Below are 16,024 nucleotides of genomic sequence, written 5' to 3'. Positions count from 1 at the left end.
AAGAAGATTTAAAAGGTGGCAGGGGAAGCTTTGCGTGAAGGTCTGGTGGAGATGGACACCTTGAGTAGCAACTGGCTGATAGCTGTAGAGGGCGGAGCGCCCGGCTGGGGGTCAAACACTGATAGTCCTAGATACAGGCTTAGGTAACGGGGTCACAGGCCGTGGGTCAGGGCAGGAGACAAGAGGCAAGTCTGGGTCACAGGCAGAGGCTCAAACACTGGAGAGAAGCAGAGTCCATATAACAAAGCCAAGGGTCAAGTCCAGGAAATAAGCAGCAGCGTCAAAGAACAATCCGGGTCATAACAGGTAATCAGGTGCACAAACAAGTTTTCAGGTAACAGGAGCTGAAGACAAACCAGCAATTGATGTGTGCGCCAGAGCAGCTTTTATAGGCCGCCAGGAGGGCGCTAAACATGCACCAATGCGCACAGGCATGCGCCTGAGTGCCAGACCGCGAATGTGCATGCGCCGCTCCGCCACGCATGCGCGCAGGGACATGGCTGAGGCACCTGGATGGCCTGAACCCCTGACAATATACTAGACTCATTGTGTGTGTATATATATATATATATATATATATATATATATATATATATATATATATATGTGTGTGTATATATATATATATATATATATATATATATATATATATATATATATGAAATACACTGCAGCTAACTGAATAATCTGTTTGCCTGCTCAATCTAAATGACACTCTACACGAGGCTGATGTGCAGTCAGCCTTATATAGTTTGGGCATGGACTTAGTCCCCCTGAGTTATGATTGGCGAAAGGCCCCCTGCCTTTGGCCAATTATGGCTCTCTTAGCTAAGGGCACTGTGATTGGCCAAAGCATGCCGGTCATGGTGAATGTTCTGGCCAATCATCATGCAGCAATGCACTGCGCTCCCGCAGTGCATTATGGGCCATTATGCGCCGCTGGAATTTGGCGAATAATGTCCGGTTTTCAAACAACAGGCGAACAGCCAATGTTCCAGTTGAACTCATGTTCGACCCGAACAGAAAGCTCATCCCTAATCCTAAATATATAACCATTTATCCTACTGTCCATCTAGGGCAGGCATGTCCAAAGTCCGGCCCGCGGGCCAAACGTGCCCCACGGTCCGGTTTTGAACAGCCCGTCTGGTGTGCTGCGGGATCAGGGCTGGTAGATGAGCCTGATCCCCGGCACTGTGAGAAGCTCCGTCAGCTTCAAAAGTGAAAGTAAAGTGCAGAGGAGTGTGCTGTGCTCTCTGATTCCCCCTACAGTGCAGTACCCCGCTGAATGAGGAAGCTGGAAGGGTACTGTACTGTGCTACAAGCTACATTTGTTTTAAAAGGGCTTTATTTATGTGTCTGTATGTATATGTGTGTCTATGTGTGTGTGTGTGTATGCGCATGTGTGTCTGTATGTATGTGTGTGTGTGTATGTATGTTTGTTTGTGTGTGTATGTATGTATGTGCATGTCTGTCTGTATGTGTGTGCATGTATGTCTGTATGTATGTGCATGTATGTGTGTGTGTGTCTGTCTGTATGTATGTATGTGTGCGCATGTGTGTCTGTATGTGTGTGCACGCATGTCTGTATGTGTGTGTGCGCGCATATATGTCTGTATGTATGTGTGTGCATGTATGTGTGTGTGTGTGTGTATGTATGTATGTGTGTGCATGTGTGTGTGTGTATGTGTGTCTGTATGTGTGTGCGTGTATGTCTGTATGTATGTGTGTGTATGTATGTATGTATGTGTGTGCAGGTGTCTGTATGTATGTGTGTGCATGTGTATGTATGTTCATGTATCTGTATGTGTATGCTTGTGTCTGTATGTGTGTGTGCATGTGTCTGTATGTATGTAAGTATATGCATGTGTCTGTATGTATGTATGTATGTGTCTGTATGTATGTATGTATGTATGTGCATGCATATGTCTGTGTGTGTGCATTTGTCTGTATGTGTGTGTATGTGTCTGTGTGTTACTTTTAATCCAGACCCCCCCATTCTTGTACCCCATCATAACTGCTTTTGTGGGGTTTGTGTGTGATAGCAGCCAGAACTGCTGCTCCTCTGAAAAGCAATCCATACACAGATCACTTTTCAGAGGCATTTGAAAAGTGGTAAAGAGGCATTATGTTGTCTCCTTACCACCTGTTTTAAGCCCGTAAATGCAGCATCACTATACCACAACTGTACAATCCATACAGTTGCGGGGTAGTTGCAGTGCAGGCCCATTCACCCTGGGTACACCACAGCTGCTCCCTCTGCAGCTAAAGGGGGAGAAGTTGGGGGTGGTAAAAACAGCTTAACCATGTGATTTTACTGCCCCTCCAACAAGCCCTTGGTTCACGGCTGCGTGTAGGGCAGCCCATTCATTTTAATGGGCTTCCCTACCCACAAAAATGCAGGGAAAGAAGTCCCAGAGCTTTTTTTTTTTTTTTTTTTTTAATTGCACTGCACAAAAAGCACCCCACATTTTCCAATGTGTGGGGTACCATTAAGAATTAACGGTACCCCTAAAGAGCAGGGCATTTGTCTGTGTGTCGGGAACGAGCGCGACAAAGGCAAGAGAATTCTTGTTGGGCCGTGTATTACCGCTCGAACGACCAAATTTTAATGGTTCAAAGAATGTCAGGGAAAATGGTCGGCCCTCACACATGTTCACTTCATCAAATCTGGCCCTCTTTGAAAAAAGTTTGGACACCCCTGATCTAGAGCCTCTGGTTTATATATATGAAATACACTGGTTTATAGACCAGAAACATCCTTAATATAGAACCATTTATCCAACTGTCCATCTGGAGTCGCTGGTTTGTAGAACAGACACAAAATAAATATAGAGATGGAGATCTTTTCCTATTATATCGAGTAGAACACGGAGACAGGAAGAGTGTGCCTGTATAGACACAGGAAGTGATACTACAGCTGGAGAGGAAGTGATGTCAGGTGCAGACAGGAAGTGATGTAGGGGGTCTAATAAAGGAAGTCGTGGGTGAGAGGCGAGTTGTGAGGTAGGAAATAAGGAGAAAACATTGTTAGATTTGGCAGCAGAGGAGGTAATCACATTATAATTTATTTAGAAGGACACAAGGATGTCATGATGGACAATCAGCCGCCCCTCACATCACCGGGTAAGAGGAGACTTTATTGTAAAGGAGAGAGCAGTACGGAGGCTCCACCTAGATCCCCCATCATCTGATAAACACATAGAAACAATGTACCGTATATACTCGAGTATAAGCCAAGATTTTCAGCCTCTTTTTTGAGGCTGAAAGTGCCCCCCTCGGCTTATACTCGAGTCATCGCCGTCTGCCTGCCCGATCAGCGTATCGAGCAGACAGACGGCGGCCATTCTACCTTTCAAAAGCCGCGCCTCTGCCTGTGATAGGCGGAACACTCAATTTCCCAGCAGTCAGTGTTCCGCCTATCACGGACATCCGCTCATCCTCGTACTACGGACGAGGATGAGAGGATGTCCGTGATAGGCGGAACACAGACTGCTGGGAAATTGAGTGTTCCGCCTATCACAGGCGGAGGCGGAGGCGCGGCTTTTGAAAGGTAGAATGGCCGCCGAGGTGCCGATGAAGAGCGGCGATCCTGGAAGGACGGAGGCTCGGCTCGGCACGGGACGGAGGAGGCACGGGACGACGGAGGCACGGGACGACGGAGGCACGGGATGGAGGCTCGAGACACAGGTAGGCTGGACACACAAGGCTGCACGGACACACACACAAGGCTGCACGGACACACACACAGGGATGGATGGATGGACACACACACAGGGATGGATGGATGGATTGATGGACACACACACAGGGATGGATGGACGGACACACACACAGGGATGGATGGACACACACACAGGGATGGACGGACACACACACAGGGATGGACGGACACACAGGGATGGACAGCCATGTCTCGGCTTATACACGAGTCAATAAGTTTTCCAGTTTTTTGGGGGTAAATTGGGGGCCTCGGCTTATATTCGGGTCGGCCTATACTCGAGTATATACGGTATTCAGTCAGTGTGTGTGTTTCCTACAGATGGATCCAGTAATGGGAACCCACCAGAGAGATGTCCCCGTCCTCTGTATTCCCGGGATTCCACACAGGAAGGTCACACCATCCCCCACCATCATCAGGTAGGTGGGACTGAGCAATTAGAACTCAAATGTATTCTAAGCTATGAGATATTTTTCTATTAAATCTCTTGCTCTATCGTTTTTCTTTTTCTTTCATCTTTGGGGTTTAGGGTGAGATATTTCCCCCTCTTCTGTGTTCCTGGGATTCCATACAGGAGGATCACACCATCCCCCACCATCAGGTAGGTGGGGCTGGCAATCTAGACCTAAATATATATTCTAAGCCATGCGATGACGTTCTCCTGTGTAGTCTCTGGATTTATTTCAACATCAGAAGTGCAGCCTTTTTTTTACCCCCCCCCCCCCCATCCCTGTTTCTAGCTACTTTGAGTGCCCTACATTTTTCACCCCCCCATTTTTATTTTTTAATATACATTCCTTTCCTCTGTGGGTCTTAAGCCCAGTCAAATGTCATTGTGGGTCCTCTTCATCCTTGTCTCGTACTTTATCTGCCTTGAGTTGACTAATCGAGGTTTTCTATTATTTTTGGTGTAGGGTGAAGAACGGATTAATATAAAAGCTGAGGTTAAAGAAGAAGAAGTAGAGACGTATGTGGGGGGTGATCAGCCATTCATGGAGGAAGCCGGGAGGATTAAGAAAAGTGAACAGGAAGAGATTTCTCTACCTATCGACACAGGTAAGCAACAGACACTATGGAGAAAACAGGTCACAGTCTCATTTTACAAGGATTGTAGTTTAACATCTAGAGATCCGCGCTATAGCCAAATGACGGCTACAGCGCGGACCTGCTTTGCAGGGACAACGTCTATTGACATCGTCCCGTGCACGAGTGGCCTGCGCGCCCTGTGATCAGCGAGTCTATGAGACCCGCCTGATCACGGATCGGAGCAAGGGGTCGATCCCGACGCCTTACCACGTGATCAGCTGTCAGCCAATGACAGCTGATCATGTGACACAACAGAGCAGGTAATCGGCTATTTTTCCTCCTCGCGCTGTAAGCTCACCGTGATCGGGATTGATGTCACGATCACGGCCAGTCTATCAGTGCCCACCTGCCCCCTGCCAGTGCCACCTAACTAATAAAAAAAAGTGCCACCCATCAGTGCCCACAGTGCCACCTATCAGTGCCCAAAATCTGCCTCAACAACAGTGCTGCACCCCAGTGCTACATATCCGTGCCCATCAGTGTCATCTACCAGTGCCACCTATCAGTGCCCCTTAGAGCCACCCATCGGTGCCACCTTATCTGTGCCTATCGGTGCCACCTTATCTGTGCTTATCAGTGCCCACCAGTGCCGCCTCATCAGTGCATTTCAATGAAGGAGAAAAATGACCTGTTTGCAAAATTTTATAACAAACTAAGAAAAAAAAAATTTTTTCTTTGTTTGTTTAGCAAAAAATAAAACTCCTAGCTGTAATTAAATACCACCAAAAGCTCTATTTGTGGGAAAAAAATGATAAAAATTTCATTTGGGTACAGTGTTGTATGCCCGCGCAATTGTCATTCAAAGTGCATCAGCGCTGAAAATTGGTCTGGGCAGGAGGGGGGTTTAAGTGCCCAGTAAGCAAGTGGTTAAGAAAAATGTTAGATAATTATCAGATCTTGACATCATCCTATAGGCAGGTTCTAAAAGGTTTAGTATGTGTTACTAAAGTGTTAATGTGTGGTGTGGTAAGAGTTAACACTTGCTGCTTTGATGTGCCTTCCCCTGCATGTGTCACTTCCTGATTCTGAGTGCTGAGTGCGTTCTCCCTCCAAAATCAACCAGAAAAGTCTTCACACCGAGTCCATATATCATCTGCTAATTCTATAATAATAAATAGCTATGACTGAGGCTTCATTATCCAAAACGCGTTAGTGGATTGTTACTACATCGGATTGGCCGGATTTTATATTATGAAGAGTTTGCAGATCATATATGGACTCCAAAAAAAAAGTCACTTTGGTCTAACAGTCACTTTCACAGAGCTCTGGCATGGAACCGGGTACAACTGTAACATCAAAATATGGAGGGGAAAAAAAAAAAAAAAACCTCCCCCAGATTTACAATGCTGGTGTCAGTGTGGAGACAATCCAAGCTGTTAGGTTAGTTTGCACTTGCTTCAGCTTTAAACACACATTAAAGCTCCTACTGCTTCAACATGCTTTTATGTGTTTTTGATGCTTTATTCCATTTCCACTTATTCCACCGACGGGGAGGAGGAGCTAAAAATCCAGTTATTTTGTCATCTACTGAGATTTATTCTATTTTTTTACTTCTTTCCAACAGATGGATGTGATGTCAGGAATTCCTCGGAGAGACGTCTTCTATTATCTGCTGATTGTAAGTCAGAAGATAATGTCATCACACAGGATCCTCCAGGAGGAAATCCAAATACACAAAATATACATCACAGACCTTCCTGTCCGGAGACATCAATGGATCCCTCTGATCAGGGGGAATCTTCTCATCATTCACATACTATGATTGGAAATATCCATGTAAGATCTCACACTGCAGATCCATCAACAGATCCTTCTAATCCCGAGGAATCTTCCTCACCCCATGAAGGAGATCACAGAGGTGACAATCTATTCTCATGTTCAGAGTGCGGGAAATCTTTCACTTATAGATCAAGCCTTGTGACACACCAAAGAATTCACACAGGTGAGCGTCCCTTTTCATGTGCAGAGTGCGGGAAATCTTTCCAAAAAAAAGCTCTTCTTGTTAGACACCAGACAATTCACATGAATGAGAGTCCTTTTTCATGTTCGGAATGTGAGAAATCTTTCACTCGTAAAGAAAGCCTTGATGCACACCAGAGAATTCACACGGGTGAGCGCCCTTATTCATGTTCACAGTGCGGGAAATCTTTCACTCAGAAAGATGGCCTTGATGCACACCAGAGAATTCACACAGGTGAGCGTCCTTATTCATGTTCACAGTGCGGGAAATCTTTCACTCTTAAAGGAGACCTTGTTAAACATCAGAGAATTCACACAGGTGAGCGTCCTTATACATGTTCAGAGTGCGGGAAATCTTTCACTAATAAAGGAGACCTTGTTGCACATCAGAGAATTCACACAGGTGAACGTCCTTATTCATGTTCAGAGTGCGGGAAATCTTTCACTTTTAAAGGAGACCTTGTTAGACATCAGAGAATTCACACAGGCGAGCGTCCTTATACATGTTCAGAGTGTGGGAAATCTTTCACTCAGAAAGGAGATCTTGATGCACATCAAAGAATTCACACAGGTGAGCGTCCTTATTCGTGTTCAGAGTGTGGGAAATCTTTCACTAAGAAAGGCAACCTTGTGCAGCACCAAAGAATTCATATTGGTGACCTTTGCTCAGGGATATTAAACTAAACCTGTAATACTTATCTTCTTTGTGTAATGGTTTTACACAGAGCAGCTCCGATCCTCCTCTCCTTAGGTCCCCCACTGGCACTCCTGGCCCTTCCCACCTGCTGAGTACCCTCAGAATAAACAGCTTATTTTGGGGTCACCCAAGTGGGCTCGTTCATGAGCTGTGAGTCTATTCAGGCATGGAGCCTTGGCCCTCCCCCTCTCTACCCTCATTGGCTCACTGGCTGTGATTAACAGCAGCAGCAGCCAATGGCTGCTGCTGCCTCAGCCAATGAGGAGAAAGAGTCCCCGGAGAGACGAGGCACTCATGCATATCACTAGATCGAGATGGTGGAGGAGAGCTGTCAGAGAATGTAATGTGAATGGTGGAGGAGATCTGTCGGAGAATGTAGTGTGGATGGTGGAGGAGATCTGTCGGAGAATGTAGTGTGGATGGTGGAGGAGATCTGTCGGAGAATGTAGTGCGGATGGTGGAGGAGAGCTGTCGGAGAATGTAGTGTGGATGGTGGAGGAGATCTGTCGGAGAATGTAGTGTGGATGGTGGAGGAGATCTGTCGGAGAATGTAGTGTGGATGATGGAGGAGATCTGTCGGAGAATGTAGTGTGGATGGTGGAGGAGATCTGTCGGAGAATGTAGTGTGGATGGTGGAGGAGATCTGTCGGAGAATGTAGTGTGGATGGTGGAGGAGAGCTGTCGGAGAATGTAGTGTGGATGGTGGGAGGAGATCTGTCGGAGAATGTAGTGCAGATGGTGGAGGAGAGCTGTCGGAGAATGTAGTGTGGATGGTGGAGGAGATCTGTCGGAGAATGTAGTGTGGATGGTGGGAGGAGATCTGTCGGAGAATGTAGTGCGGATGGTGGAGGAGAGCTGTTGGAGAATGTAGTGTGGATGGTGGGAGGAGATCTGTCGGAGAATGTAGTGCGGATGGTGGAGGAGAGCTGTTGGAGAATGTAGTGTGGATGGTGGAGGAGATCTGTCGGAGAATGTAGTGTAGATGGTGGGAGGAGAACTGTCGGAGAATGTAGTGTGGATGGTGGAGGAGATCTGTCGGAGAATGTAGTGTGGATGATGGAGGAGATCTGTCGGAGAATGTAGTGCGGATGGTGGAGGAGAGCTGTCGGAGAATGTAGTGTGGATGGTGGAGGAGATCTGTCGGAGAATGTAGTGTGGATGGTGGAGGAGATCTGTCGGAGAATGTAGTGTGGATGATGGAGGAGAGCTGTCAGAGAATGTAGTGTGGATGATTGGGGGGGGAGAGAGCTGTCGGAGAATGTAGTGTGGATGGTGGAGGAGAGTTGGCGGCAGGGGCGTTGCTAGGTCTGCAAAAGATCTGGGGCTAGAGCCCATAGCAGCGGTCACCAACCTTTTTGCATGCCCGTGGGGGGGGGGGGAGACTGGTGGTAAGAAATTTTTCACGGGCGATGTCTGGTGTTGCCGCTTCAGTCATCATGGCACCATGGTTGATATGGTGTCGGGGTGATTACATTCTAATATATAATGAAGTGGTTCAACTGAGCCCTGGGCGTGGCACTTGCTACATCTCCTGTCACCAGATGCAGCATGTTACTTGCCACCATCACCTGCCACCAGATGTGGATTGTCACTTGCCACTTTCACCTGGCAGCAGATGTGGATTGTCACTTTCTTTTCCAATTGGTATACATAGATCCTTAATTGGTCCTTGGAGTGAAGCTTTCCAGTTCAATATCTTCTGCCAATTGTCCATCTGCCCCTCTCAATATCATCTCTAATTTACCTGGAATACAGACTTTGTTCTTGAACCAACAACTTACTTCCTTCATTCAATCTTTGCTGGACAGACTCGATTTCCAAAATTTACACAATATTGTCTACTCTTGCTCGCGCCAATCTCCCACCTTTTATATAATTACTTGAGAAAGAGAGTTAGGCACAACATTCAGCAATGAGGATCATCAGAAAGCATTTACTCTCTCTCAGAAATATTCTGTTTGGTTGTACAGTTCAAGAAATGAGCTTCAGGATTTTTATCTATTGTTATAGATGTTCAGATATCCTTCACCATATCAATCCAACCTTGCCTAACATATGCTGGAGATGTCATAATTTAGTGGGCTAGACTAGACCAGATTGATTTACAGTGATGTCAAATGTGTAATTTTACTATGAAGGGGCATGAACGATATTAAATGAGTCCTTCTGAAAGCGAGAAATACCTAAATATATTTCTGCAAGAAACACTATTTTTGGTCAGTGTTCATAATTTGTGAATACCCATTGCATTATCACATTAAGTTTGGATGTTGATGCAGTTTATTGTAACCATTGTTTTATACCAGTTTCAGTAAAATTACATTCTGGTTAATCACTATTGGTGTGAGGCTTGTTCGTTCTTCTAACAGGTGGAACCATGGATACCCAGGTAACAGCAAAGGTATGCTATATACACATTGTTATTGTTCGGCAATGTAGAAAACAGCTTATTGGATAATACCTTTTTTTCCACAGAATTTCTTCTTTCTTTTCAGCAAAGCTGCTTTTTCTAAGATAGAGCAAATAGATTGCAGTCAAAAATAAGAAAGTGTTTTCTATTTTTTTCAAGAACACATTTTCACCATAGTGCAGCCTATAGCACATGTGTTGACTACCTTCCTCACTAATGTTGTGCCTGTAACGGAATATCCCACACTGCGCTTGAGTGCTACCATCATATACCACTTCCTCCAGTATGAATATAGATATTAGATATTATAGCCACATGTTACAGCCAAGAACTAGGCAGCATTTGGCTGCAACGCTGGAACTGTTTATTTGAACAAGAATATAGGCTTTTATACACTTCAGAAGGAGGTCACTCACCACATTAACAATGACCCAAATATTTACCCAAAACATTACACAATGGTTTAGCTAACAAGCTAGGTGAGTTAATTAGCACAACTAACAATGGATGAAATGGTGAAAGACCGTTAGGAGGCATAATAGACCTACTTGCAATAAACTGCTATGAGTCCCACAGTGTAAGGCAGTCCTTTCTGGAAATGTGGCATTTAGACCCTTAACATGCATCCAAGAGTCTGTGTGTCTTGGGGAGACATAGACTTGAATTCAAAGTAACATTACTCCAAGGGTCCCAAGGCATACACCCAGGGCCATCTTTAATATTGTTTGGGCACTGGGCAAACATTTTCTTGGGCCCTCATGCAATTTCACTCTTCACCTGCTCCGAGTCTACAATAAATAGCAGCTAGACTAGCGCTGCAACTAACGATTTTCATAATCGATTAGTTGGGCGATTTTATTGTTTCAATTAATCGGTTAATAACCTTAAAAAAAAAAAAAAAGTGGGTCAAATTGATGTTCATTTTGTACCACAGTGATGGGAAAATTTGGAAATAATAGAAAACTTCTTAGTCAAAGGAATTTTCAGACCGTGTATGTGGTTTTCGTTCAGAAATTACTTTCATTTTAAAAACAGAATGTTAAAAACAAGTGAAAATTTCAAACAAAATTCTTTCATTCAGAGAATGTACAAGGATTTTTCGTCTGAATATTCTCATCTGAAAATTTTTCTGTGTGGTCAGCATAAGGCTCGGTGCACACCTATGCAGTTTGCTTTTCATCTGTTTCTGCAGTGCTTTTTGCTGTGCGTTTTGAATTTTGCGCACGTGATTTTACTGCAATTTGCATTTTTGCATTTTTTGGGCAGATTAAAAAACACAAATTGTTGCAAAAACACATTACATGGTTTGCTGCAGCTTCTCCATTGAAGTATATTGAACCAATAAAGCACCGTTTTGCGTTAAAGGTCCCTGACCCTTTCAGATGTGAACGTGTCCCATAGGAAACCATGTAAATGAACTGTAGTGCATTTCTGCAAAAAGCACCATAAAACGCATAGTTGTGAACCAGGTCTAAGACGTTTAGTAAAGCAGATAATCCCTAATGTAAGGGGTTAATTTTTTTTTTACTGTAGAACAGTGAAAGTAATATTTACAGCAGCAATTATTTGCTCTTTTTGTACTATAAAGAGTTAATTTTAGTTTTTTTTTAACCCTGTTATGATACTGCCCGAGTAATCAATTTATAAAAATAGTAATCGATTAATTTCATAATCGATTAGTTGTTTCAGCCCTAAGCTAGACTCAAAATCAGTTGACTTGAATCAGATGAGCCAGCGATTGTGATTGGGTGCCAGAGGTTACAGTGTATCCTTACCACTCACGGACTGGCTGCTAGAGGTTACAGCACCCATTATGGCTCACTTAATATTTTCTAGAGGTTACAGCACATGACTTCTGTTTTGTTGATTGGTTACTAAAGATTACTATACGTAAATACTGCTCACTGATTGGTTGCTGGAGGTTACTGGGCATACTTGCCACTCACCAATTGTTTGCTAGAGATTACTACACTGTTACTGCTTACTGATTGGTTGCTAGAGGCTACTGCATATCCTTACCGCTCAATGATTGGTTGCAAGAGGTTAGTGCACATCATTACTGCTCACTGGTTGTTAAAGGTTACAGCACATCTCCTAACTGCCTGCACACAATGGACTGGGGAGGTGAGGGGACCCATCAATAGACAGAACAATCCTAGAGATTCTAGGACTTCTGGGATTAGTGGAAATGCTGGGTGGAGGGGGGTGTGATCAGTGGCAATGCTGGGGGGTTGATGGGATCAGTGGTGGGGGGGAGGGAGGGGTGGTATTAGTTAGGAGACAGTGCACTGTGGTAAATTCTGAATCATGTAGAGCAAAGCTGGAAATGTTGGGCAAGTATATAGTGAGGGATTCTACAATGACCACCAATGTGAGGGGGATTTACACGGACCACCAATGTGAGAGGGAATTTGCACTGACCCCCATGTAACAGGGGATTTTACATCACCTACCAACATAAAGAGGGATTTCTTCACTGACCCCAATAAAATAGGAGCATTTACACCAACTACCAGTGTAAGGGGGAATATACAATGACCTCCATGTAAGGGGGAATTTACACTGACAACCATGGTCGCAGAGATTTGTACTGACCACCAATGTAAAGGGGGATTTACACTGACCACCAGTGTAAGGGCAATTCTGTGCTTACCACCAATGTAAAGGGAAATGTACACAATGTAATGAATAATTTACACTGACAACCAATGTACTTGGGGATTTTACATCAGCAACCAATGTAGTGGGGGATTTTACATCAACAAACCAATAAAGGGGGATTTTTACACTATGTAAGGAGGATTTACACTCGCCACCAATTCTTAGAAGCTATCAACATGAACATTGAGGAGGAATAGGATAGTCACTCAGAATAGCAGTATTCCAGGGATCTCGCATTCATAGAAAAATCAATCGTTACATCAGCATCAGGTGCTTGGTAGCTGGTGAGCCAAGACTGATTCATTTTCATGAAGGTGAGCCGATCAACTGAGTCTGGACAAGCGCACTCTGATCGGTTAAAAAGCCTCCAGCAGCACTGAATGTGTGTTCAGAAAGAACACTGGATGCAGGACAGGCCAGTAGCTCAATTGCATATTGTGCAAGCTCTGGCCAGTGATCCATCCTCAAGACCCAGTAACCCAGTGGCTTTTCGGTTGGAAAGGTTTCCAAAGCCCCATACACACTATCAGATTGTCTGCTGATTTTTTTCCATCAGATTGACCAAAACCATATAATATGAGGTCAAACCTTAGGGGTTTCAATGTGTATGCAATTAGGCAGGCCCTTGTACTACATGGTTTTGGTAAACCTGAAGGAAAAAAATCAGCAGACAATCTGATAGTGTGTATGGGGCTTAAGTCTGATCTTGCCCCTAGGTATTCCTGCACCATGTAAATCAGACGCTGGTGATGGTTGCTGGAACCAATCAGACCTTGGGGCTGTGGACTAAAGAATTGTCTGAATGCACTGGTCAGATGGCCACCTTCTCCACCGCTCCTTCTGAGAGGAACCGAAGCCTCAGCAACACGTTGTCAAGGAAGACCAGGAAATTGTAACCTCCCAGGCTCTGGAAACGCATTGCACAAACCTTTCTGCTCCCTCTGCAAAGGCTGGATAAGTTCTGCAACCTTACCCTTGTAGCGTGGATCAAGAAGGGTTGCCAGTCAGTAATGATCCCTCACCTTGATACCACAAATCCAAGGGTCCTTTCGCAGGCTTTGCAGGATCAGGGAGGCCTTGCAGTGAAGGTTTGCTGAGGCATTCGATCCAGAGTCCTCTGGTTCACTAAGGTTGATATGATCCACAGCCACCTCCTCCCAGCCACGTACAAGTCCATGGGTTTCTGGGGGCTGAAAACGATCCCTTGAAGACTGCTGCTGATGCTGAGTGCCAGGCTCCATCTCCATGCCGACACAATCCTCATTCTCCTCCTCTTCCTGTGTGATTGGCAGGCCCGCAGGAATACTGTCAGGATAAAGGGGGCCTTGAGAGGTAAGGAAGTCCTCCTCTTCCTCCCTCTGTTCTGCCTCAAGTGCCCTGTCCATTATTCCACAAAGCGTTTGCTCCAACAGGAAGACAAGAGGGACAGTATCACTGATGCATGCACTGTCACTGCACACCATCCTTTAGGCAGTTCTTGGGCAGGTTGCATTCCTTTTGAAGGTCAGCCAGCCGAGTCCCAGACCTTTGTATCACCATCAGAAATGACCACAGACTTTCCTGGCCTGTCTCAGGAGATCCTGTAAGCCCAGGTACCTGCACAAGAACTGCTGCACCCCAAAATTCAGTACATGAGCCAAACGGGGAACATAGGTCAAGTGTCCCTGTCGGAGGGAGGAGAGGAGGTTGGTGCCATTGTTGCAAACCACCTGGCTAAAGCTGGTGTGGCATCAACCACCTCTGAGTCTGCCCCTGCAGAGCTGACAGAATCTCTGCCCCAGTGTGGCTCCTGTCCCTTAAGCAGACCAACTCAAGCACCACATGGCATCTTTTTGCCTGAGTGCTTGCATAGCCCCTTGAATGCCTACAGAGCACCGCTGGTTCCAAGGAGAAATATGCAGAGGAAGAGGCCATAGAGGAAGAAGAAGAGGAGGGATGGGGGAGAGACGTGTGGCAGAATCACCACTACTAGCATTTTGGAGACGTGGTGGCGGAACAAGCTCCAACAATACTGCACCCTGTCCTGAATCCTTCCCAGCTGCCAGCAGTCTTACCCAGTGCACCATGAAAGAAAGGTAAGGTCCCTGTCCATGCCTGCTGGACCATGAGTCAATGGTAATATGCACCTTACCACTGACCACCCTGTCCAACGAGGCCAAGACATTGCCTTCCACATACTGGCAGAGAGCCAGAATGGCCCTCTATGAAAAGAAATGGCATTTGGGAACCTACCACTGAGGTACCGCACATTCCACAAATTCACGAAATGGAGCAGAGTCTACCAGCTGAAAAGGCAGCAGTTGGAGTGCTAGCAAAGCAATTTAGCCAAGCTAGCATTCAGCCACTGATGGCTGGGACCAAATTTCTTTCTATGGTTTAGCAACTGGGGTAGGAAATTTTTTTTGCTACAATCGGATGTTGGTGTAGTGATAGCAGATTGGCCGCAAGTACTTGGCACTCCTAATTCTACACCTTCACTCCTCTCAGTGCAGGTTTCTGAGAGGACTGAAGGTATAGTGGGGTTGGAGATCCCAGCTGATGAGGAGCAAGGAGAGGTCCGCCTTGTTCTTTGGTGCGGGTCTTTTAAGTACTGTTGCCAACGGACTGTATGGGAGGTCGACATATGTCTGGTCAAGCATGTGGTGCCCAAGCGGCTGCTGTTTTGTCCACGCTTCAGACATATGTTGCAAAAAGCAACAATGCGATCTGCTGCACATGTATCAAAAAAGGCCCACACCAAATAACTTTTCAAAATATGTCAGCAGTGCCCTGCACATGCGGAGCTCTGTGGTGTGATGCAGTTGGGTGGCTGCTCTTAAGCTGGCCCCTGGAGGGCATCCTGCCTCGTTGGAGATGTGCCTCCTCCTCCTCCCTTCTATCAGTCACCCACATAGTCAGTGACCTCATCATCCCACCCCTCCTCGTCACTAGAGCAAACCTGGCAGTATGCTACAGCTGGGGGAACCTGACTGCCAGTTCCTTGTCCTTCTTGGGCACCCCCTCTCTCTGGGCTCACGTTACTGCCTTCCTCAAACTGGGTACCATCATTGTAGCCTTCAAAATGCTGCGCATCCTCCTGCAGCATCCAGTTATCCACTCTACAAACTCTTCTGCATGTTATGGATCAACACGGCCAGCTGCCGATAAAAGGACAAGCGTGCCCCATGGCCACATTCTGAGGATGCACCGTGTCCATGACCAGCACTGTTGGCTGTAGACACAGAGCCTGCTTGCCCTCTTTTAGTGGCCGTCTGCCTCTCCTTGGTGACCATCCAGACATGAGGTAAAATTTTATTAGCAAAACACCGCTTGAAGTTTACTAGAAAATTACACCAGGAATGGCCTGCAGACAGATATAGGCTTGGCTAGACTAGAATGCAGTGGAAATATATATGTAGGAGACTATATATATTTTTTGCACTGCAGATCACTGAATCACCTGCCTGAAAGTGTATTTGAAAATGTACACCAGGAATTACCTGCAGTTAGATAT

At 45.6% G+C, this 16,024-nt stretch overlaps 2 protein-coding genes across 2 annotated transcripts in view; both read left to right on the top strand.

Annotated features, from left to right (window-relative positions):
* LOC143955400 (uncharacterized) overlaps positions 1–9,798 on the top strand; it is an 85,764-nt gene extending 75,966 nt beyond the window's left edge. Inside the window, 4 exon segments of the mRNA XM_077465455.1 lie at positions 4,093–4,137; positions 4,248–4,319; positions 4,633–4,774; positions 6,369–9,798. Of these exon segments, the coding sequence (XP_077321581.1) occupies positions 4,093–4,137; positions 4,248–4,319; positions 4,633–4,774; positions 6,369–7,447 (1,338 nt within the window). The 3' untranslated portion in view covers positions 7,448–9,798.
* The window catches only part of LOC143955180 (uncharacterized), a 275,659-nt gene that overhangs the window by 170,122 nt on the left and 89,513 nt on the right, over positions 1–16,024 (top strand).

This window comes from Lithobates pipiens, unplaced genomic scaffold, assembly GCF_037356315.1.
Source record: "Lithobates pipiens isolate NorthernLeopardFrog02 unplaced genomic scaffold, aLitPip1_a1.2 Scaffold_35, whole genome shotgun sequence".
Taxonomy (NCBI): domain Eukaryota; kingdom Metazoa; phylum Chordata; class Amphibia; order Anura; family Ranidae; genus Lithobates; species Lithobates pipiens.
This window is presented reverse-complemented; position numbering and strand designations above follow the sequence as displayed.